The sequence below is a fragment of the Phascolarctos cinereus genome, unplaced genomic scaffold, assembly GCF_003287225.1.
Source record: "Phascolarctos cinereus isolate Bilbo 61053 unplaced genomic scaffold, phaCin_HiC Scaffold_1;HRSCAF=81, whole genome shotgun sequence".
Classification (NCBI taxonomy): domain Eukaryota; kingdom Metazoa; phylum Chordata; class Mammalia; order Diprotodontia; family Phascolarctidae; genus Phascolarctos; species Phascolarctos cinereus.
In genome coordinates, this window is record NW_027555514.1 from 214,830,699 (window position 1) to 214,853,916 (window position 23,218).

Here is a 23,218-nt window from a genome sequence, read left to right on the forward strand (position 1 = left end):
ATCTTGCTGTTAATGTACCTAAGTCTCACCAAGCTGCCATAAAGGGGTGGTGTGTGCTACCTGAGTGGAAATAATAATTGTCTTTGTTTTCTATAGGCCTCATTATCAGGGATAATCTTTCTCCCAGAAGAAGGAACGCTGTTTCCTGAGAGGTGCTGTGACTAGCTACATGAAGAGCTTTCCATAGAACAAAGATGGGCAGAGGGTTAAAAGCAGAGCACAGCTTGGATTCATTATCTCAACTTATCTGGCATGCCTATCAGATGGGAGACAGTTACAGTATTCTCCCAGCTGACTCTTCCCCTGTGGGAATCTGGCTGGGATTGGACATCTCTTTCTAGGTCATACTGCTTCTTTCCTGGACCTTGTCCTAGGAGCTCTGTTCCCAAGCATTGTTGTTCTGGGATTTCTTCAGAGGTTGCCTTCAAGGTGGGATGAGCTCACTGCTTCCTCTAGAAATGTGGAAAGGTTTTCCACCAAGAGCATCATTTGCCCATTTCAATCTTATTTCACTCATCAATGGAAATAGACAAGATTTTTACCTTTCCTCATTCTATTTTCCTAATGGTATTTAGTTTTCCAATTACTTGTAAAGATAATTTCTTTTCTTTTCTTTTTAGAAACAGATGGCAAGTTTATTTGGTGAAAGCAGAGAGAGTTGGAAGTAAGGATGTTGCTAATCCTGAAAACATTAGTTGCTTCAGGGGCAAGAGGATGATTTTCACACTAAGAAAGTTAGTGGATTCTTTGTGGAAAGGGAAGTTGTTCACAGCCATTCAGCACCACCTGGACTAGCTCTTCGTAGCTGATACAACTGTTGCTGTCCTCATGCCCTGCCACCAACACTTCTACTTCGTCCTCTGTCATCTTCTCACTAGGGGTGATGAGGACTTATTGCATTTCAGCCCCCATAACTATGCTGTTCCCTTCCTTATCAAACACCTGAAGCCCTTCTACATAGTCTTCATATGTGCCCTGGTCCTTATTATTTTCTATGGTCTGAAGCATTGGCAGAAAGTGTTCAAAGTCCAGAACCTTCACATTCATCACTCTTGGGATCACTCTTGGGATTCCCTAAAATCTTGAGCACCTCAGCATTGGTAGGACTCTGGCCCAGGGGCTTGCATCACATCCCCGCACTGGCTGTATAAGATCTTTCCATCCCCTGTTTGATCAAACCACTGGAAGGCTTCGTTGAACTCTGCTGTCTGATCCTCTGTGAAGTCATTCAACTTGGCCATGCAGCTCGCTCACACTACTACTGCTGTATGTAATCAAGACAATTTCTAACATTCATTCCTTTATAAGATTTTGAGTTCCAAATTTTTCTCCCTTCTTTGCTTCCCAAGACAGCAAGCAACGTTATACAGGTTATATGTGTGTAATCATGCAAAACATATCTCCACATTAGTCATGTTGCCTCACTTCTTTTTGACCTTTGATCCTGAACTTCTCTTGGCCTGCCCTCTCTTCCAGACCATGTCACCTTCTCCTTTTAGACCCACAGCATAATGCTGTCCTGACCTGAAATACTCACTATATCCGTCTGTCAACCCATGTCTCTTGCCTTTCTCAAGATCCTGCCTAAAATTTAACTCATCTGGGTTTAGATAAGCTCCCCCTGCTGATCTCTGCTTTTTCCTCTACACCCACAGACTGAGTTTCTGCTAAAATATTTTTATTTTCTATTGTTTTTCTTTCTTTCTTTCTTTCTTTCTTCTTTCTTTCTTTCTTTCTTTCTTTCTTTCTTTTTCTTTCTTTCTTTCTTTCCTTCTCTCTCTCTCTCTCTCTCTCTCTCTCTCTCTCTCTCTCTCTCTCTCTCTCTCTTTCTTTCTTTCTCTCTCTCTCTCCTCTCACTCTCTCTGCTTTCTCTCCCTCTCTGTCTTGGATCTTTGTTACCTTTGTTACCTTCAAATGACGAGATTGTTTCCTTCTTCCTCTGGAGAGTCAGCACTCTGGATAGGGTTCTCGACCTGGGAGAGGGAAGAGTTCAATCTAGATCAGAGGTTCTTAATTTTTTCCAGGTCATGGACTCCTCTATTAGTTTGATGAAGCTTGACCCCTTCTAAGAGTAATTTTTTTAAAAAATAAAATAAGATAATAGCAATAAAATAAAAATAACAGGCTAGCATCTATAGAGCTCTAAAAGGTTTGCAAAACATTCTATAGGCATTATTTCATTGGATCCTCGCAACAACCCTGGGAGATAGCTGTTATTATTATCCCCATTTTACAGATAAGGAAACTGAGGCAGACAGGTTAAGTGGCTTATGCAGGACACATCGATAGTAAATGTCTGAAGCTGGATTTGGACTTAAGTCTTCTTGACTCTGGGTCCAGTGCTCTATCCACTGAGCCACTTGGATATAAAGTACTCTGCAAACCTTAAAGCACTATGTAAGTACATATGATTACAGAGAAAATCAGTTATATAATAGCACCTACCTCCCATAATTGTTGTGAGGATCAAATGAGACACTATTTGTAAAAAAAAAAAATTAGGTCAGTGTCTGGCCCTCAAAAACACCTGTTTCTTTTCTTCCTTTTATGAAACTAAAGTTTTCAAAATAATTTTTTTTCCATCCAACTTCATGAGCGCCCTGAAATCTATCCATATGGATCCCAGGTTAAGAATCTGTGATCTAGATTGTTGACTATGTAACAAGATGGACTCCAGATTCTAGCAATTATAGTCTTCTTGAAAGTCTAGACTCATTCTTTTATTCTATAGCTCATTACCATCTAGGTTATTTTAGAGGTGTATCTGGGACTAGCTACTCCACAGAATGTTTACATTGGATGGATCTTAAGTTGGAGGAATATTTTACATGGCTCAGGGGTACAACATCAGGAGAGTCATCTCATTTCCTCCCACTCCACGGATTCCAAGTAGGTTAGGGAGGTGTGTCAGGCCACCATGGAGCTTGGGAAAGAGAAAGCAAGAGGAGATAAGAATGGAGTTGGGCTGTCCTCCTAAAGGGCTGAGTGGGGGCAGGGGGGAGTCATGGATACCCTGAGGTAGTAACCATGATCTGTGATCTAGGTAAGTGGGAGCACTGAACTGAAGGTGGTGTGCATTGAATAAAGGCTTATAACCCCTCTACTCTCTGGGAGAAGTCCTGGCTTCCAGAAAGATCATAAACTTTGTTCAACCCCCTGTGGAAAAAGAAAAATAGGAAATGCAGAGATGGCAAAGGCCAGTGACAGCTGTGGGATAATCTCTTAGTCTCCATAGCTACAGCTAGGAGCCAAGGAAGGTGGTCTTACATGTGAAAAAGCAGGACCGTTCCAACCTAAGGCAGCTTCCTCTCCTTGGACTCACTGCATAGAGGAAGCAGGTCCCATAACACTTGACATATCCAATTGGATAAGTCCTAAACATCCTATCTATGAACAACCACTATCTAGACCCTGCCTTTCAACATGAAACATAGTGAATGGACAGGCTTCCAGGAATCTGATGGGAAGGCTAAGTTGAGTCGTTGTTCAATTTGCAAGCTTACCTTCCCACAGAAAGACCCAGCATTCTGTGGCAAAAGCTGCTTCTCATAGCTGGCCTATCTCAGGTTTGAGGAGTGGCAGTAATCCCAGGTAGCACAGTATGGAAGTACTGTATGTCTATCCAGAAGCCTTGGGTTCTAATCTCAGTTCTGCCATTTATTATTCCTGTATCTTTGTGTAAGTACCTTCATCTCCGAGCCTCAGTTTTGTAAAATGTTTAATAGTGCCTTGCTACTTTTCAGGCTCCAATAAGTTCTTTGTCTATGTAGGAATATTTGTAAACCATTAAATGCCATGTATGGGGGTGGAGCCAAGGTGGCAGAGTAAAAGCAGTGACTTGCTTGAGCTCTCCCCCACATCCCTCCAAATACCTATTTAAAAAAATGTCTCTAAACAAGTTCTAAAGCAGCAGAACCCACAAAAAGACAGAGTAAAACAAATTTACAGTCCCAGACAGACTGGATGGTTGATCGGAAAGGTATATCCCAACAGAGGGGGAGAGGAGGGCAGTTTGGCACGGGCAATGAGGCAAGGCAGGCCTCAGCGAACCTGGAGCAGGCCTCAGAGGACTGAATCATAGGCAGCTGTGGCACTTCCCAGACTTATCAACCCATGAACTTAGAAGGTCAGTGGGAAAAGTCTGTGTTTGCAGTGAGAGAGAGAAGCATGGGGTCCCAGTCCCAGTCCCCGAGTGTGGCCCTGGGGCAGCGGCTGCCTCTGGAGCTTCTGGCCCATAGACTGAGGGGGAATCAAGTGGTTGATCAGAGGGGAATTGCAGGGATCGCTCTGATGGTGCAGGATTCTCTTGCTTTGCCCATGCTTGGATCTGGGTCACAGGTCTGGGTGGCGGTCCTGGGGTGAGGAGTGCTGGCATAGTGAAGCTTGTAGTGGAGGTGCAGAGAAAATCTTCCTCACAGTTCCAAGACAGAAAAAAAGTACTTGTGGTCACTCATAGACCAGAGCACAGGCCAGCGAAGGAGTAAACACCTCACCCTGGATCATAGCATCTTGGAAGAACTGAAAATTTTCAGGTCCCTAGAAGTATCTCTAGAAACAGCTGCACAAAACCCCCAAAGCTTGGGACAGTACATTCTCCACACTGGAAGCAGACCCCTACCTTAACCAAGAGTTTGTAACTCAAGTAATTGGCTGGCATCATGAGCAAGTAGCACAAAAGAGTCAGACCATAGAATCTTACTTTGGTGACAAAGATCAAAACATACAACCAGAAGAAGATAACAAAGTCAGAGCTCCTACATCCAAAGCCTTCGAGAAAAATGTGAATTGGTCCCAGGCCATGGAAGAGCTCAAAAAGGATTTTGAGAAGCAAGTTAAGAGAAGTAGAGAAAAAACTGAGAGTGATGCAAGAAAATCATGAAAAACAAGTCAACAGCTTGCTAAAGGAGACCCAAAAAATACTGAAGAAAATAACACCTTAAAAAATAGCTTAACCCAAATGGCAAAAGAGGTCCAAAAAGCCAATAAGAGAAGAATGCCCTAAAAAGCAAAATTGGCCAAATGGAAGAGGATGTCCAAAAGCTTACTGAAGAAAATACTTCTTTTTTTTTTTTTTGGCTAGGCAATGGGGTTAAGTGACTTGCCCAGGGTCACACAGCTAGTAAGTGTTAATGTGTCTGAGGCTAGATTTGAACTCAGGTCCTCCTGAATCCAGGGCCGGTGCTCTATTCACTGCGCCTAAGAAAATATTTCTTTAAAAATTAGAATGGAGCAATTGGAAGCTAGTGACTTTATGAGAAATAAATGCTAAGTATGAATAAGCTAGAATTTTTTCTCCTGGATCTCTCATAATCAATTCCCACCTAATCTAATGCCCTAGTTCTAATCATATCACTCCCTTGCTCAAAAGTTTCAATGGCTCCCTATTACTTCTTAGGATAAAATACAGTCTGTTCTACCTGACACTTAGGGTTCTCTGCTATATGGCTCTAAGCCACCCTTCCAACCTTGTTTCACAGTGCTCACCTTTATGTTCCAATAAAACTGTCCTGGACAAACAAAGCTGTTCCTCACACTTGGCATTCCATCTACCACTGCTGTGTCCCTACGTGAACTAATGCACTCACTCCTAAATCCAGCCTCCCAGAATCCTTACCCTCCCTCAAGGCTCTGCTCACATAGAACCTCTTCTATGAAGCCTTCCTTGGTCTTCTCAGTCACTGGTTTTCTCTCTGCTCAAATTACCTTGTATTTACTGATCTCTGGTCGATCATGTTATATCCTCCGAGAGCAGGGGTTCTTAACCTTTTCTGTGTCCTGGATCCCTTTGGCAGCCCGGTGGAACGAACCTCTTCTGAAACTAATTTTTAAATGCATACAATAAGATCGCAATATAAACCAATCATATATATGTATGTACATGTCTGTGTGTATATATGTATAATATAATATATGTATATATATATACACATACACAACATGACAATACAACAATATATATATATATATATACATACACACACAGACATATATATATATATACACATACACACAGACATATATATACATACACACAGACATATATATATACATACACACAAACATATATATATATATACATACACACAGACATATATATATATATACATACACACACACAGACATATATATATGTTTATAATAGGCAGTTGGGGTTAAGTGGCTTGCCCAGGGTCACACAGCTCCTAAGTATTCAAGGCCAGATTTGAACTCAGGTCCTCCTGACTCCAGGGCCGGTGCTCTATCCACTTAGCCACCTAGCTGCCCCAACCAATTACACTGATATGCAGTCATCAAAATTTTTAAAGTTGTCACCATCTGGTAGGATGGTGTAATGCTGTGTATTTCCTATCTGTAACTCTTGCTACGGGGGGAGGCTGAGGCTGGTGGATGGCTTGAGTTCTAGAGTCCTGAGCTGCTGTTGGGCTACAGCCAGTCCAATGTTCACACTAAGTCTGGCACGAAATAGAGTTAGATTTAGATGACAAAGAATTAGCTACTCTATTTGCAGGGCAGTTGTATGGTATAATGGATAGAGCACTGGGCCTGGGCTCGGGAAGATTCATCTTCCTGAAATAAAATCTAGCCTCAGACACTTACTAGTGTGTGACCTTGGGCAAGTCACTTAACCTTGTTTGCCTCAGTTCTTCATCTGTAAAATGGGCTGGAAAAGGAAATGGCAAACCACTTCAGTATCTTTGCCAAGAAAATCCCAAACTGGGGTCACAGAGAGTCAACATGCCTGAAACAACTGAATAACAAAGATAGCTAACATTTATATTGGGCAGTGAAGTGTGCACAGTGACAGTGGACAGAGGAGAGTACTGGGTCTGGAGTCAGGAATACCCGAATTCAAATTCAGCTTTTGACGTTTACGAGCTGTGTGACCCAGGGCAAGTCACTTAACCCTGTTTGCCTCCGTTTCTTCAACTTTAAAATGAGCCAGAGAAAGAAATGGCAAAGTGCTCTAGGATCTCTTCCAAGAAGACCACAAAGGGTGTCACGAAGAGCTGGACGTGATTGAAAAGAGTAAGTAACAACAACTCTGCTTGTGTCTTTGATTGTGGCATCTTCCAGACGACTGACTTGTTACAATAGCAGTTCTCAGGGATGGAAGGTTACGAGGAGTATCGTCCCTTAAAGCAGAGGGAGGCCCCAGAAGCAGACGGCTGGCCACCTGGCAGCTAGAGAGGTGCAATCCAACCCAGGTTGGAATGGACTGGGTAGATGCTTCCCCGTTGGTCAGCCTTGTGACTGGGCCTGCAGCCCTGGTGAGATAGGGAGACCGAGTGTCTTGGGGGAAAAAAAGCTCATGGTAAGTTCCAAAGTGAAGAACCTCTGTCCCAGGGGTGGGGAATCTGTGGCCTTGAGGCCACATGTGGTCTTCTAGGTCCTTAAGGGTGGCCTTTTGGCTGAATCCCCTGTTTACAGAACAAATCTTTCTATTTTTATTAATATATTTTGTTCATATTTTATACTTTTATTTTATTTGATTACAGCTAAATACTAATGTGGCCTTCTAACATAAAAAAGTTCCCCACCCCTGCCCTGTCCTATAGAGCATGAGCTCCTTCAGGACAGGAACCATTTTGTTTTTGTCTGTTTTTTTTTTACCCAATGTACAGTGTTTTGCACACTGTTATTAAGCACTCTGCTGAATTAAAATAAATTTGTTATGGAGCCATCACCTAGTTTAGCCAAACATTTTCCAGAAAATTTAGTTGTTCTGGGCAGTGAGACAATCCTTCAGACCAAGTATTTTTTTTACATCAGTTTTCAGTAATATTAATAAGTACTCCTTGTAGTCAGGGCTTTGAGTCAGGCTTGTGGTTTTTTTTTTTGGGGGGGGTGGTAAGGGGGTGGAGAAGAGAGGAATACAAAATAATAAGAGCCGGTCTTTGTTTCTAGGGAGTTTCTAATCCAGTTGTAGAGAAAGAGCACAGGTACACAGGTACACATATATGCACAGGGAAAATAGATCACAAATACTCACATAGTTTGACAATGTCTACAGGGAGCCTAGATGCTAAGTTCCCTTAGGTGGAGTCAGAGAAACTCTCCTTTGCCTATGTGGCATTATTGAGGCCCTGCGTAAAGACAGAAGATTGAAGGAAATGACTTTGACATCCTCTGCATTACATCACAAGCGGAAAGAGGGGGATTTAGGCAAGAAAGAATTAAAAGCATCATTGAAGGCATAGTAAGCATATCCTGATCATTCAACTTAATCTTTCAATTGATTCCAAGATTTGGGATGCTCCAAGTCTTTGGAGAAGAAGCAGCCAAGCAGGGAATCTGTTGAGAAAAAAGAGGAGCCTCCTCTTTTGGAGACAAGTGGAAAGCTCTTTGGCTGGGCTTATCCCCTGGGTGGGGATGGAGAGGCTGTCTGTTATGAATTGTAGCATAATCCCTAGAAATCTCAGCATGGTAAATGCAGACATGTAGCAGCAACAGCCTGCAGATGGTTCTGGTTAGGTGGGCTGGGTGATACTGCCATAGCTTGGGGACACTGCTGACACCATCCTATTGGCTTGTTATCATCTAGAGAGAGTTAGCTGTCTCTGGGGGTTGGGGTGTGTGTCACTGTGTGAAGAAATCACTGCTGAAAGAATATTCTCATCCCCATGCTTGCTCTAGGACTTTCTCAGACAGTATTTCATGAACTCTGATAACCCCCATATCTTATCTCCTTCTTGACTCTCCAGTAATAACTGTCATTTATACAGAACTATAGAGTTTACAAAATTCTTTACATACATTATTTCATTGGTGCCCCACCTCAGCCCTGAGACAGGTATTTACAGGTTTATTTTTACTTTACAGATGAGAGAATTGGGGTTCAGAAAAGGCAAGGAATTTGCCCGTGATCACATAGCTATTAAATGTAAAAGGTATGTTTTACCTGACTCTTCCGGACTCCAGGTCCAGCCAGAACTGTGTCTACTATAGCAAAAGTTGATCCTCTGCCCCAACCTTCATCTTCAGATAAAATAAATGTTTCTGATATGGGATTTCAAACCAGATGGGATGACCCCCTCCAAAAAGGTAGAAAAATGAATATGGTGATTCACCATTGGGCGGTTTATCTAAGGATTTGGGTCACTGCTGCTCTTCCCACTCCATCCTCCCCCCGGAAAAATACACAAAGGGAAAGTAATCCCACCAACTACTAGGAAGCCCCATAGCTTTCTGGGAGGGAGGGGTCCATCTTTCCTTAAAATCTTCTATCAATCAGCCCAATCCTTCTATTAGATATTGCCTTGGGCTCTTCCCAAATCTGCTTTCCATTCCAGATAATTTTTTTTTTGCATAACTCCTCTTCTTTCCATGACTACTGCTTCCTTTCTTTTGCCTTCCTCAAGCTGTCCCAAAATTCGTGAAGTGCTCCATTTACCACAACCCCTTGTTCATATCCTTCCCACCTCTTTTCCTCTCATTTTTCCAAGAAAACTGAGGTAATTCACTGTGACTTCTATATGCTCTCTTACTCCATGTCTCAGAAGCCATATAATCACTCATATATATATATATTATATATATATATATATATATTATATGTAATATATGTATATATTATAATTCCCCCTTCCTTTGTTCCAGTCACTAATGAGGACATGCTCCAGAATTCCTGCCCAAGCCGAGCACTCTACTTGCATCCTTGATTTTAGAGTCTCTTCCAGATGACTAAGATCTGTTAGAGCAGCAGCTCTTGAGAATAGAAAATTATGAGGAGTATCACCCCACAAGATGGGGAAGCAGTGAAGGGTAGTTTAAAAATGTTTGGTAAGAGATCCAACTAAGAAAATCCCACGGCCATTTAAAGTTTTAAAAAAGTATACATCAAAGGAGGATGACAAAGAGAAGAAAAATGTCTCAGATTGTTTTTAGTTGCAGACTGCTTTCACCAGGAAGAGCAGTAGACTTAATACTTAGGCTTAAACATCACAAAACCAGATCGCTGTGGAGGAGCCATAATCAGCAGTTAGATGATACCAGGTGTGCATAAAGGGCATTTTGGGGAGTAAAATTCAACAAAGGTAGTCTGAGGCAAGATAACATTTTATTGATAGGGCATGAACCTACCAATGAGAAGGTTCTAAAGACTGCCACAGTTAGCCAAAAAAAGAAAATGGGGACTCAGTTCCTTTTATATAAGATTAGAACAAAGAACAGAACAGCGTAGGTGAGGAAATAATACAATTGGTTTTAGGGGTGGTGACATCGTAGAGTTGAGGACAACATGACTGATGACAGCATGCAGAGTGATATGATTGGTTAGAAGTAAGAATGATGGGGTAGCAGCAACCTCCTACTTTCTTCTTGTCATTAGACAGTGCATTGTTTGAGCCCACTTGCAAGGATAGTGGACCAGACTTCTATGGATAGCAAATCAGACATCATGAAGGCTAGCTTGGTGATGTAAAGATGCTAGATCAGACTCCCTGGTGTCCACCTGCATTTCCTTTTTTTTTTTTTTGGCTAGGCAATGGGGTTAAGTGACTTGCCCAGGGTCACACAGCTAGTAAGTGTTACGTATCTGAGGCAGGATTTGAATTCAGGTCCTCCTTACTCCAGGGCCGGTGCTCTATCCACTGTGCCACTTATCTGCCCCTTTCTTTCCACCTGCATTTCCCAAGGATAGCAGATTTCTTTGAGGCAAGAATAGAACACAGATTAACGAGAGAACTGAATTTCTGAACAACTCATTTAGTCCAGCTGAATTTCTAAAGTAAATTCAAGGACAAAGAACCATGACTTGGGCAGTTACAGGACAAAATCAACTAACTGTACATAGAATCAAGAAAAATGATACAGAATCAACTTAATTTTCTCAACACCTTTGCTAGAGGTGCCATGGTTGTGAGGGTGCTGAGGGATTTAAAAGAAGAAAATGTGAATACAAGGTATTCAAAAGAGTGGAAGATACAAAATCATGGGGGAAAATCTTATATCATCATGAGAAACAATACATAATGGGAGAAGAGAAAAGGGCCCAGGACAGAGCCCTGTGAGATAACCATGGTTTGGTTATGACTTAAAGATGCAGAAAAGGAGATTGTGGAGTGGTCATATGGGTAGGAGGAGAACCAGGCAAGGGCAGAGTTCCAAAACCCAGATGGAAGAGAGAATCAAGGAGGAGGGAGTGAGCAGCAGTGACAAAGGTTACAGAGAGGTCGTTATAGACGAGGGTCAAGAAAAGGTCCTTATCTGGTATATATAATATCTGTAAAGCACTTAGTTCGGAGCCTGATATAGAGTGGGTGCTTCAGAAATGCTTATTCCCTTCCTCTTTCCTCTCAATATCAGAAGAAATTGAAGAAGATCTCTGGCACATTGGATGGACCTCTTGTGTCTAAGCTGGGAGGAAACATGAACAAGATTTGTGCAGGATGAGCTGGCATATATGGGAGGGAACATGCAAATGAAGTCACACATTCATTTTACTATCTGATTGTGTAGTGACTAGCTTTATATATGCTAGATGCCATCGGGACCACAAAGGGATTATTTGCCACAGTCCTTGACTCTCAAGTTGCTAAACAACTTTGGAGGCACACGTGCGTTTTGTAGTTGAAACGATTAGAAAACAACTGAGTATAATCTAGCATGCATGGGAGACTGGAAAAATGTGCAAGCATGATATAGGATCATAGATTTTTGTTTGTTTGTTCCTTTGTGTTTTGGCTAGGCAATGAGGTTAAGTGACTTGCTCAAGGTCACACAGCTAGTACGTGTTATGTGTCTGAGGCTGGATTTGAAATCAGGTCCTTCTGAATCCAGGGCCGGTACTCTATCCACTGTGCCACCTCGATGCCCCGGGATCATAGATTTAGAGATGAAAGGAAGCTCTCTGGACCTAAGCTAAATTCTCTTGTTGGAGTTAAGAGACTTGCCCCCAGACATAAAGATAATACATAGCAAAGTCAGGATCAGAAGCCTGGCCACTGAGTACAGAGAACCCGGTGTCTTGTTTTGTTTTGACTTTTTGAATGTGTGATGTGATTTTTTTTTTAGGTTCTAGAAGTGCTCCCTTATTTTTCCATAGCAAGGAGAGGTATTGCAGATGCATGCCAGGACAGGAGGGAGCCGACCTGGATTTCTGCATTTGCCACAGAGAATACCCAAAGTGGAAAATAAAGACCTATTTGTCATTGAATCTATCATCCACATGGACCAGGTAAAGTTGTGTCAACACAAGAAAGGGTCAGGTGAAAAGTAAAAAATGAGTTCATTTGAATGCTTCTAGGCAGCATCTGAATGTTGACTCTTCTGCAGTTTGAATATCAAACATGGTTGAGTTTTTCCACTTTCCTAATATTGTTGGATATAAGGCAAGGCTGTGGTTTGAGGAAATCTGGCCCCCTTGCTCCGGAATATATCCAGTTCAAAGCGACAGACCAGCATAAAATCAACAAGTCTGAGTGATGGTGATGGTGATGATGATGATGACAATGACCATGACAATCTGACAGTGACTGTGACAATCTGACAATGACCATAACAATGGTGATGACAACATGGAGGAAGCTGAGAGTATTTTTGCCAGCAAGACCCAGGGTCACAAAAGAAATTCTTGGTCAGGGTTTGAAAATATTTGTTTTACAGAAATCAACACATCCAAATCCCTTCAAGCTCTTTGTGGGTGGATACTGTTTTGTTTCTGTATCTTTGTATCTCCCCAGCTAGCTCAATACCCTGCATAGAGTAGGTGTTTCATGATTTGTTGAATTGACTTAAACTTCAATTATAAATTAGAGTCTGATTCTTCATTTTACAAATGTACGAGCCCAAGAATTTCCCTAGTTAGCAACTCTTCTAGTGCATTTAAAGGATGGGTTAATTTATAAACATTTTTTACGGAATAGGAGAAATCATAGACTCTTAGAAGAGGTGGAAAAGATCTCAGAAGCCAGTGAATGGAGTTCCTAGTAACATGTATTGCTTAAAAGAAAATATGTCTCCAGAATGGGATACAATCTTCTCTTCAAACAGCAAGGTAGGACCTGAAGCAGGGTATCTGGAGGGATAGATGTTGCTCTTCCCATCTTGGAAAAAAAAAGTAAAACATCCTGTGGTCACATATCCTGCCTGAGAGTTAAATTAATAGTCCTGCTGTTCCTTTGGGAAATCTGCTAATTGTCTTCAGATATGTTTAAAGGAAAGTCCCTTTTAAAGGAAATGTTTGGAAGTTCTTTTTTCTTCTGCCCTTGATCATGATTGTGTTAAGCAAGGCTCAGAAAATTTGGAGGAGGTCCAGAAGCAACAAAGAAAATGACGAAAGGGTTGAGAAAGAGACACCATGAATGAAGATGTAAAGAATTAGATTAAGTAGATTTACAGAAGGCTGGATGTGGGAGGGAGTGATGACGAAAGGTAGGGGAGAATCAATGAATGAGCCCCTTCAAGTCTATAAAAGGCTAACCTTCTGAGCTTCTCATCTTCATTTCTACCACAGAATGGATTTATCTTCCTCAGGAGGAATTCAGATTAGTAAAGAAGAACAACTCCCCATCTTGAAATGTATCTGTGAGACAAGGGAATAGGGGAGGTCAGGTGGGAGGATCTTTAGTTCCTGAGACAGGAAGATCTAAACCAGTGCATTCTGGGTTGGTCACTTTGTCACCTCATTGAAAAAGTACCCAATTGGCTGATTTAAGAAGGAGTCCAAAAATCCAGGCCTGTTCATCAGGCTTTTACTTTAACAGGTGTGTGGATAAATTCCCTAGCAAGAACGAGACTGATGAGAGGTAAAGCAACTGATGATGCTGTCTCAATGTCAACTTGACTTGACAGTGCTCTACTGGAGGAGAGGAGAGTAGAGCAGAGCAGAACAAAGCAGAGTGAAGGAGAAGAGAGGAAGAGAGAGGCAAGGAGGTGTTCCATTAAAAACTGGCTCAACATTTCCATATTCTCTTCCAGGTAGTGTTTCCTGCTTAACTCCACCCAACTCTGATTGCCTCTGGTTCTTCCATTCATTCTGAATTCTTTCATTAAGTCCTTTTCCAATTGGACTTAGCGTTTTCCATGCTTTTGCACTTGACCTGAGTCATAAGCTGGGTATTTTATCTTCTCCATCACATTGAGAACCTTCCATGGGTAGAGACTGTTACCAGACCCAATTCCACATGTATTTGTTGAGTGTGTAGGACCTTCTGGGTCTCCCTCTATTGTTCAGGACAGGGCTCTACACATAGGGAGCCTTATATTGTGTTGTGGACCAAGTGACTTTCAGGATGCATCTCAATGCATTTATTAACTATCTGAATAAAATAATTTGAATGACTGTCAAAGGTTTAAAAATAATTGTCTGGATTTTACAATTATGTCCTTTTGGAGCTAGTGAGTATGCACACCAAACTCAATTAGTCCGAGTTCCATCTTCTGAACTAAGTGAAGGTCCCTGAGAAATGGAAAGGAATTGAAATGGGGAGTGCAGAGCTGAAAATAGTCAGGGAAGGCTTCCTATAAAAGTAGAGAATGAAGTAGGATTTACCAGAAGCAGAACTGACCTATAGAGAGAAGAAAGGAGACTGTGCTGTACTACTTTGACTTATGTGCCAAACTGTACTGACTTACCACTTCTTTTCCTGTGGCCAAAACCCCTTTGTCCAAAATTCCAAAACAGTGCCTTAAAAACAAAGGAGACACTTCCTAAGTTGTTGAATATTCAATGACAACTGAGATTGCTAGCTGCATTTGCCCAAGGAGGGTAATGACATCACTATTGATGTTATAGTTAACTCTACCTGACTCAACAGATGATCTCCTTAGGTGATATACCCTCTGTCCTAGTTCTCAACTTTTGGCATCCCTCTGCACTGAAAGCTTCACAAGAGGGCAAACTGAGGAAGGGAGAGGTTGAGGAAAACTCAGCTCAGACCTTTCTCATCTACATCGGCAACCACAACCAAAGTTAAGTGGAGGAGGTCATTGGATTATTGGATTTAAAGCCGGAAGGGACCTTTGGCGGTCATAGAGTCTAACCCAGGACTTCTGTTTCCAAGTCCAGCTGGTGGGCTCTTTCCATTTTTTCATTGTCTTTTAAATCTAAGTCTCTTTCTCACCCACAACTCCCTGGAACAGATGGGAGTTAAACTGGAACACATTCCTGGATTTCAAATATAGGGACTTGACCAGAATCCCTAGGGAATCCAACTTTAGAATTTGTTTTCATTTTTAAATTTTGTTTGTTATTAACTTGAAGACTAACAAACATGAATATTTCAACAAATGAAGGAAAACAGGAAAGACAATTGTATATGAAACTGTGAGTTTCTATTACATTCATTCTTGGAGGATGTCAAACATCTGGTCTCAAAGGCCAGAGATAAGAATAGCAAACTTGTAACTGTGGCAGCAAACTTCAAGACATAAGATCAGGGTGATCAAGTCTGCTCCTTCTTTGTGTTTTAGCCCTTGAGGACTGATCTTGATTATGTGAGTGAGAGATCTGAGTTTCAAGGTATCAGAATGCTGTTAGGTGGTAGTACTGCCTATAAAATGATCTGAGAGCTGGTTTTGTCACTAAAGGCAGGGGTAAGGAAGATATAGAATTAGAAATACTTTCACTTGGGAGAAAAAAAAATGAGTTGAGGTTGAAAGATTAAAAAAAAAGGTGTGTGATTTGCCTAGGTAGTAAGTGGAAGAGATAGGAAGTGAATTCAAGTCTTAAGACTTCAAAACCAGAGTTCTTTCTAGTATAGAACATTGGTTGTGTTTTGTTTTGTTTTATTTTGTTTTTGAGGCAATTGGGGTTAAGTGACTTGCCCACCATCACACGGCTAGTGGGTACCATATGACCGAGGCTAGATTTGAACTCAGGTCCTCCTGACTCCAGGGCCAGTGCTCTATCCACTGTGCCACCTACCTGCCCCAACACATTGTTTCTTGAAGCAGATGTGGAAACTGAGTTTCAGACAGGGGTAGTCATCTGCCCAAGATCACATAGCTAGTTTTGAAGAGGCAGATCTAGCTGTGAGGGAGGTCTTCAAATATTTTAAATATTTGAATTTAAAATTCAAATTTGAAGTTTAGATATTTATAATTTTACATACTTCACATCTGTCATGAGACAAAGCAATGAGAACTGTTCTTTGATCCTAGAGGCCAGAACCAAGAACCATCAGTGAAAGTTTCAGAGAGGCATATTTAAGAATTGAGTTAAGAAAAAAAACCTTTTGATTAGAACCATCCCAAAGTGGAACAGACTGTCTTGAAAAGTCATAGGATCAGAAATTTAGACCTTATACAGCACCTTGGAGATGATAGAATCTAACCCCCTCATTTTACAGATGAGAAAACTGAAGGTCACATGAGCACTGCATAGCAGAGCTGAAATTCAAATGCAGGTTCTCTGACTGAACCAAATGTTCTTTCCATGTCACCATAGTAATTGGTTTCTCCATTCTGAAGGTCTTTAAGCAAAGGCTGGAATACTACATATCAGATATGTCATAGAGGGGATTCTTGTCCACCTGAGTTGGAATTGGCATTGGAATTGATAGTGGCATTGGATTTTGAACTGATAGCTTTGAGGTGCCTTCTAGACTTGACATCTTGTGGTAACCTCTACTCCATGTTGAAGAGGACTTTGGAGGAGAAAGAGGGTGGGGACTTGCAAAGAGTGATATGAGATTTCACTTATCTCCTCAGTGCCCCATGTAAATCTCTAGAAGTATAACTTGCAAAACAAGTTTCTATCAACACTGGCAGAAAGGGTTTCTTCACTGGGAGTTGTCTACCTCAGTGAAATCACAGCTCTGGGGAAAATAAAACTACAGGAAAATGAATCCTAGCTGCAAGAACCCCAAGTGTTGGAGAGAAGCCAAGTGGAAATATTGTCCCTTGCTGGAGGGGTCAGAGGAACCATCACTGCTCGAGTTTTGGTGAAGGTGACTCACAACTGGGCACCATGGCCTCAGCAATATGAAATGGGGTGGCTAGGGCAGCAGTTGCTCTACATGGTGGCACATACCCATCATATGAGGCAAACTCTAAGGGAAGGCTGTCATTCCCTGGATGTCTCCTTTTAGGGAGGAAGCCTACTCCCTAAATGTAGAAGAAATCTGTCTCTTATGTCAGTACTTAGTGGCAATCCTCACCAGCCATATGTTGTAACAACTCTGATGTAGTAGATGATTAGAGCAGGGGCTCATAACTTTGTAATCTGCAGGGTTATTTTGTTTATTTATTCTGAGGAGGGTTTACCTCCTCAGAATATTGTTTTATAAATGAATAACTTTTAAATACATAGGATTGCAAAGGAAACCAATTGTACTGAAACACAGTTATAAAAATATTTAAATAAGACATATTCATGACCCCCCTGAAATTAGCCACAGACTCTTGAAAACCAGAATTCCTGGACTAGAATCTTCTCCAAGTGAGAGGGAGGTTAGAGGATTTAAAAAAAAAAAGGTTTGACAACCACAGATCTTGTATAAAGGCAACTCCAGGTAATAGCAATATATATTATAAATCTGCTTTATTAGACAAGTATAAGAGATGGAAGGGACCAAAGAAACACCCCACAAGGATACAGTTTCTGTATTTTATCTGCTTATATCACCTCTGCTTTCTGGGACACTGCAAGAAAACACCAGTACCACTTCTTTTTAGCACATAGGGATTCAATAGAGGTGCAGTTCCAGATGGCCAGCTGAGGGTGGCCAAGTACACGATGCTTCTTTCAGATCCAAAGTGAGTGTCTGTTGCTAAAAAGAACATTTAGGTGTTTTTGCAAGTCCTCTGACTTAGGGACTTAAAGACAATAGGTGGATATTCTGATAGCTGGACAGGAGGATCAGATGGAACTTGTGTGACCCTGCACACTGACGATATTCTCAACAATCTCGTGACTGGAAGTTCACCTCAGGGACTATAATTCAGTTGGTGAATATGGCATTTAAAATTTTGGACCCAAGTCTGGATGCAAGAGAAGATCAAAGGTTGGAGGGGGGGGCACGTCTAGAAATCAACCCCAACATCTTCCGCAGACAAAAGGATGGCAGCCTTGATTCTAAGGGTTAGGAACAGGAAGCAGGAACTTGAGGCATTCCGGAGCCAAGAATCTGGTAGACACGTTAGTGCTTGTAACTCTTCTTAGTGGAAGATGTGGTTGTGGTGTACTTTACGCTGGTGCTGCTGCCCCCCAGGGAGCCTCTCCCACTGCCAGCGCTGAAGCCACCTCCAGCGCTGAGTCCTCCTCCCACACTGTAGCTGCCGCTGCTACCATAGGAATAACCACTTCCTCCACTCAGACCAAAACCACCGGCAACACCACTGCCACTTCCATACCCGCTGGAGACTGTGGAGCTCACAACAGCTGTGGAAGGAATGGAAAAAAATGTGCGTTGAGACCCCACTAAGCCAGAAAGCTACTGAAAAGTGAAAGCAAAAGTGGGAACCATCAAAGATACTTACAGATGTTGACTGGTCCAACACCCTCTCCACTCATTCTGTGTGGGGAGGAAACAAAGGTTATATTTCAGAAGACTGAATTTGGGACAAAGTGGGATGATTCCAGAAGTTTCCCCAGTGGCCTTTAGGGTAACCACTTTACTCTGTGTTTTCTCAAAAAGAGCTCAATGCTTCTGAGATTCTGCTCAGTGCTTTAATGGCTGAGGCGACCTACCACGCAAAGCCCAGAGAACAAGTACCCACCTGCACTCCTCTCCCTCCAGCAGCTTCTTGTAGGTGGCGATCTCTATATCCAGGGCCAGCTTGACATTCATCAGCTCCTGGTACTCACGCAGCTGGCGGGCCATGTCCTGTTTGGCTCTCTGAAGAGCATTTTCCAGCTCCTCTAATTTGGCCCTGGCATCCTTGAGGGCCATCTCACCCTTCTGCTCAGCTTCAGCAATGGCATTCTGCAGGTTGGCACACTGCAGGGAAAAAGAAAGAGACCTTACTTTTTCTTCATTTGAACCGGGATACAATTAGGAAAGCAGCTGGAACTCATCAATTCCAGCCCTTCTCCTTAGCACCAATCCTTGTTATCAACAAGCCCCAATTTAATGTTGGTCTGTGTTAGCCATGTCAAATGTGGAAATGAATGGCAACGGGTAGGATATGGGCCAGCCATAGTAAGGACAGGGCTCTTTAAGTGCTAGAATCATATGGGTAGATTAGCTGTGAGGAAAGAACTTAGTAGCTCCTACCATGGTCCCTGGACTGAATTGTCATGGTAGCAGTGATGAAGGTGTCCAGAGAGGAAGTGCAATGTTGGCCCAGAAAAACAGCTATAGCCTACCTGCTTCTTGACGTTATCGATCTCGGCTCTCAGCCTCTGGATCATTCGGTTTATTTCAGAGATCTCGTGCTTGGTATTGCGGAGGTCATCCCCATGGCGGCCAGCTGTGATCTGTAGTTCCTCATACTTATAGGACAGAAAAAGGAAGAAAAGGAGAGAAAGACAGCATCAGCATCACACTGAAATGCTTCCCAGATTGTGTCAGTGTTTCTTCATGGGATTCTCTCTAAATGCTCACTAGGACAATTTAACTCATCCTTCATAAGCAAGCTATTAGGGAGAATGGATTTTCATATCACAATGTTCTGTTTCCCAAATGAAAAAGGGGGTGGGGGAGGACTCTAACCTGCCCTTAACTATCTGGTAGGTTAGTATGGAGATTAAAAACAACCCAGTTACTTCCCCCTTATCTCACCTTGGTCTGGTACCAGGACTCAGCTTCAGCCCTACTCCTCTTAGCAATATCTTCATACTGAGCCTTGACTTCAGCAATGATGCTATTCAGATCCAGAGAGCGGTTGTTGTCCATGGAGAGGATGACAGAGGTGTCAGAGATGTGGGTCTGCATCTGGGACAGCTCCTAGAGGACAGAGACAATCAGTTGTACCATCTTTAGTCAGTAGGAAGCATTCCCAGGGGATCTGGGAATTCTGCCAACAGGTCCCCTAGCCCAAACCTTTATTAGATGATATTTCAAGGCCTAATGGATCTGAGATGCCAGGCTTAAAGTTTTACATATTGAATATTCAGCATGCTTCCTTTGGCACCTGTCCCTTAGTAAACAACTTTTTTTTTTTTGGAGAACAAAGATAGAATTCTTACTGCTTCATATAAGGCTTTCAAGAAGTTGATCTCCTCTAGGAGGACGTCTGCATTGGCTTGCAGTTCAACCTTATTCATATAGGCAGCATCAACATCCTGGATGGGGAAAACACAAGAATTCAGCCAATGAGATCTTCTTTCTCCTACAGCCAAACACAGAATGTGTACTTGGACACAGGCTTCCTCTTTCTGCAGCCTGTCCCCTATAATCAATCAACTCACCTTCTTCAGCGTCACAAATTCATTCTCTGCTGCTGTGCGCTTGTTGATTTCATCTTCAAACCTAGACAGAAGGAGAAAGGAAAGATGGTTGAGTCAATGGCCAATAGGACAGGGTGAAACCAGCCTGAAATCCAAGATCTCCCCCAAAATGGACCATTCCCATGTGGATCTGGATCATGAATTTCCCTTCATTGATATGAAGAGGTGAACTAACACAGGGCACACTAGGAAATTTAAGAAATATAGTTGTGATCTCTGACCTTCTTTACTACCCCACCACCCCCATTTTGTCCTCTTAGGGATGATACAGAATAGCGTGAGGTGTTTACTTCCTCTATGAATCTTTTGTAGTCTGCACACCAGCTGTTTCCTCCTTTCTTCTGGTCTCCATCCATCCCACACACTTTTTCTCTTTTCTACTCTTACTCTCTCACTTACTTGTTCTTTTTTTTTTTTTGGCTAGGCAATTGGGTCAAGTGACTTGCCCAGGGTCACGCAGCTAGTGAGTGTTATGTGTCTGAGGCCAGATTTGAACTCAGGTCCTCCTGAATCCACGGCCGGTGCTCTATCTACTGCACCACCTACCGGTCCCTCACTTACTTGTTCTTGGAGTCTTCCACTTGATCTTGCATGTTTCTCAGCTCACCATCCAGAGAACCTTTCTCATGTGTGATTCTGTCCAGTTGCACCTTGAGTTGGCTAATATAGGCCTCAAACAATGGCTCCAAATTTTGTTTCACAGTCTTGGTGCCCTGTTCCTGGAGCAGTGTCCATTTGGTATCCAAAACCTTGTTTTGTTGTTCAAGAAATCGTACCTGGAGAATGGAAGAGAAAGTCAGTCCCATAAAGCGTTCCCAGAGCTGGTGGAAGTCAGTACAAGAAGGCAATAATGCCATCAATGGTTGTATGACCTTCCCCAAATCCTAGCAGGGCAGCAAATCCTTATGATGTCATATTGTGAAGAGAGGTTTTGACGATGGCAATTCTCTACTCAAATTCTACTGGCAATCCCCAATTTTCCTGTGGGGGGTTGCCCAGTCACCATCTCTACCAACAGATTTAAGCAAAACCTACCTTCTTCTGCCTCTTCCTTATCTCATCACTTTAGTTTTTTAGCTGTAATTGAATTTTAAGAAGACAATTTGTCCACTCTAGAGTACAAAGTGGGTCCTAGAATCTTAATGTTGGAAGTGACTTTAGAGGACAGCTAAGTCACACCTCCCACCCAATGCAAGAATCCCTTATGCAGAACCATTTCAAGCCTCTGACTGAAAGCAGTAGTTAATTTCAATTCATTTCTATGTTTTAAAGTGTCCAAGAATTCGTTGCCCTTCCTATCGTGATGCTTCTTGAGTGAACCGAACATATCTTTTGTTTTACTTGTGTCTTCCTATGCTAGTATCAGAGAATCATAGCCTTAGATAAGATGAAAGGGATCTTAGAGGTCAATCAGTGCAATCCCCTCCTTTTACAGGTGGGGATCCTGAGACTCAGAAAGGGTGACTTGCCTAAGATCACACAGGTTGTAAATAGTAGCCCTGGGATTCAAATGCTGGTCCTCTGACTCCCAAGTTGGGTAGAATTTTCTCTGTACCATGCTGCCTTACTATGCCATAAAAGCTCAATTATTATTGGCTGACAAAAATTTCTCACCACTCCTCAGCATATTCCAGCAATGAGAGAGCAACCCACATTTTAACTTGTTCTCTTCACATGTCATAGGGTTATTGACATCTGAGAATTCTCCCCATCCATGGAGAAGAGGAAAAGTTTCCAAGAAACTAAACTTATGGATGTAGTTATCCCTTTCCTTAATCATCAGGCAATCATTAGTTGGGCAAGCTTCCCAATGCAGAGAGAATTTGAGTCTTTCTTCTCTCTCATTCCCAAGTCTATCTTGGCAGGAAGTTAAGTACAAAGATATGCACTGATTTTCAGGGGACTCTGAAATACATGATGGTTGGTATGTCTTAGTGTCTTACCTTGTCAATGAAGGAAGCAAACTTGTTGTTGAGGGTCTTGATCTGCTCCCGCTCTTCAGTCCTCACTCTCTGGATGGTGGGGTCAATTTGCAGGTTGAGGGGAGTCAGAAGACTCTGGTTGATAGTGACTTCTTGGATTCCACCAGGGGGGCAGGCAGAAAACCCAGCTCTAAAACCAAGTCCACTTTTAATGCTGCCACCACCAAAGCCATATACACCTGTTCTGCCACCAAATCCACTCCAGAAGCCACTATTGGACCCACTGATAGAAATTTGCTTTGAGCCATCCAAATTATAGAGACTTCGACTACCAAAGCCAGTCCCCACACCACTGATCCTCCCTAGCCCTCCATGGCCTCCTGATGAGCGAACCATGGAGACAGAGCTAAAGCGGGAGTGTCCAGCAGCAGGGGTGGTGGCAGAGGCGGCACTGAAGCCCCTTCGGCTCCCTGTCTTAAAGGTGACAGTGGACTGACGAGACATGGTGGAATGAAATAGGATGGCCAGAAGAAATGCTGAGTGTGAAAGGAGAAAGAGAGGAGACACTATGGTTGAGAAGCTGGACGTCCCCTAAGTTTTTATCGGTGAGTAGAAGGAGGCGAGTTATTGCTAAATGAAGGAGGGCTTGCTGATTGCATCCTCTTGGCATTTGGCAACACTGAGCTCACAGCCAACTCCTGGTTAGAAATGGTGTAAAAGTCACTGGTGCCTTGGCATCCTGCCCTCGTGTGGAAATTGACTTCCAGTCTCAACATGATCTGCAGACAAACAAGAGGCATGCTAATTGCTTTCAGTCATGTCCCAGTCATGCACTCTATAATGAAGACAACAAATACAATTATGAACACAACCAAGATGTCTCATTTCTGATCTGCTTTCTTAGGTCTGAGACTTCTGTTCAAATACACTATGTCAATACAAGCCACTATTACTGGTTACTTCC

The 23,218-nt window shown here is 42.4% G+C and overlaps 1 protein-coding gene and 1 pseudogene across 1 annotated transcript; both read right to left on the bottom strand.

The window, feature by feature from the left end:
* Positions 1 to 735: 735 nt before the first annotated feature.
* Positions 736 to 1,241, bottom strand: LOC110194022 (myosin light polypeptide 6 pseudogene; annotated as a pseudogene).
* A 16,627-nt stretch (positions 1,242 to 17,868) lies between these two features.
* LOC110194057 (keratin, type II cytoskeletal 75-like) lies at positions 17,869 to 22,807 on the bottom strand. Its single transcript, XM_020966193.2, has 9 exons — positions 22,276 to 22,807; positions 20,894 to 21,108; positions 20,294 to 20,354; positions 20,072 to 20,167; positions 19,665 to 19,829; positions 19,250 to 19,375; positions 18,661 to 18,881; positions 18,421 to 18,455; positions 17,869 to 18,322 (listed from the first exon to the last, which is right to left on the bottom strand). Exons 1-9 carry the CDS (start codon positions 22,756 to 22,758, stop codon positions 18,081 to 18,083), a joined length of 1,644 nt encoding a protein of 547 aa, XP_020821852.1. The 5' UTR covers positions 22,759 to 22,807; the 3' UTR covers positions 17,869 to 18,080.
* Between the last annotated feature and the right edge of the window lie 411 nt (positions 22,808 to 23,218).

Bases quoted from the DNA above. Each gene is read 5' to 3' on its own strand.
- LOC110194057 (XM_020966193.2), bottom strand. From the start codon at position 22,758: ATGTCTCGTCAGTCCACTGTCACCTTTAAGACAGGGAGCCGAAGGGGC. The intron at 20,168-20,293 runs GTGAGTTGATTG...TTCCCCATCCAG, and splicing joins AATTTGTGACGCTGAAGAAG to GATGTTGATGCTGCCTATAT. The intron at 18,882-19,249 runs GTAGGCTATAGC...TTTTCCCTGCAG, and splicing joins TCGATAACGTCAAGAAGCAG to TGTGCCAACCTGCAGAATGC.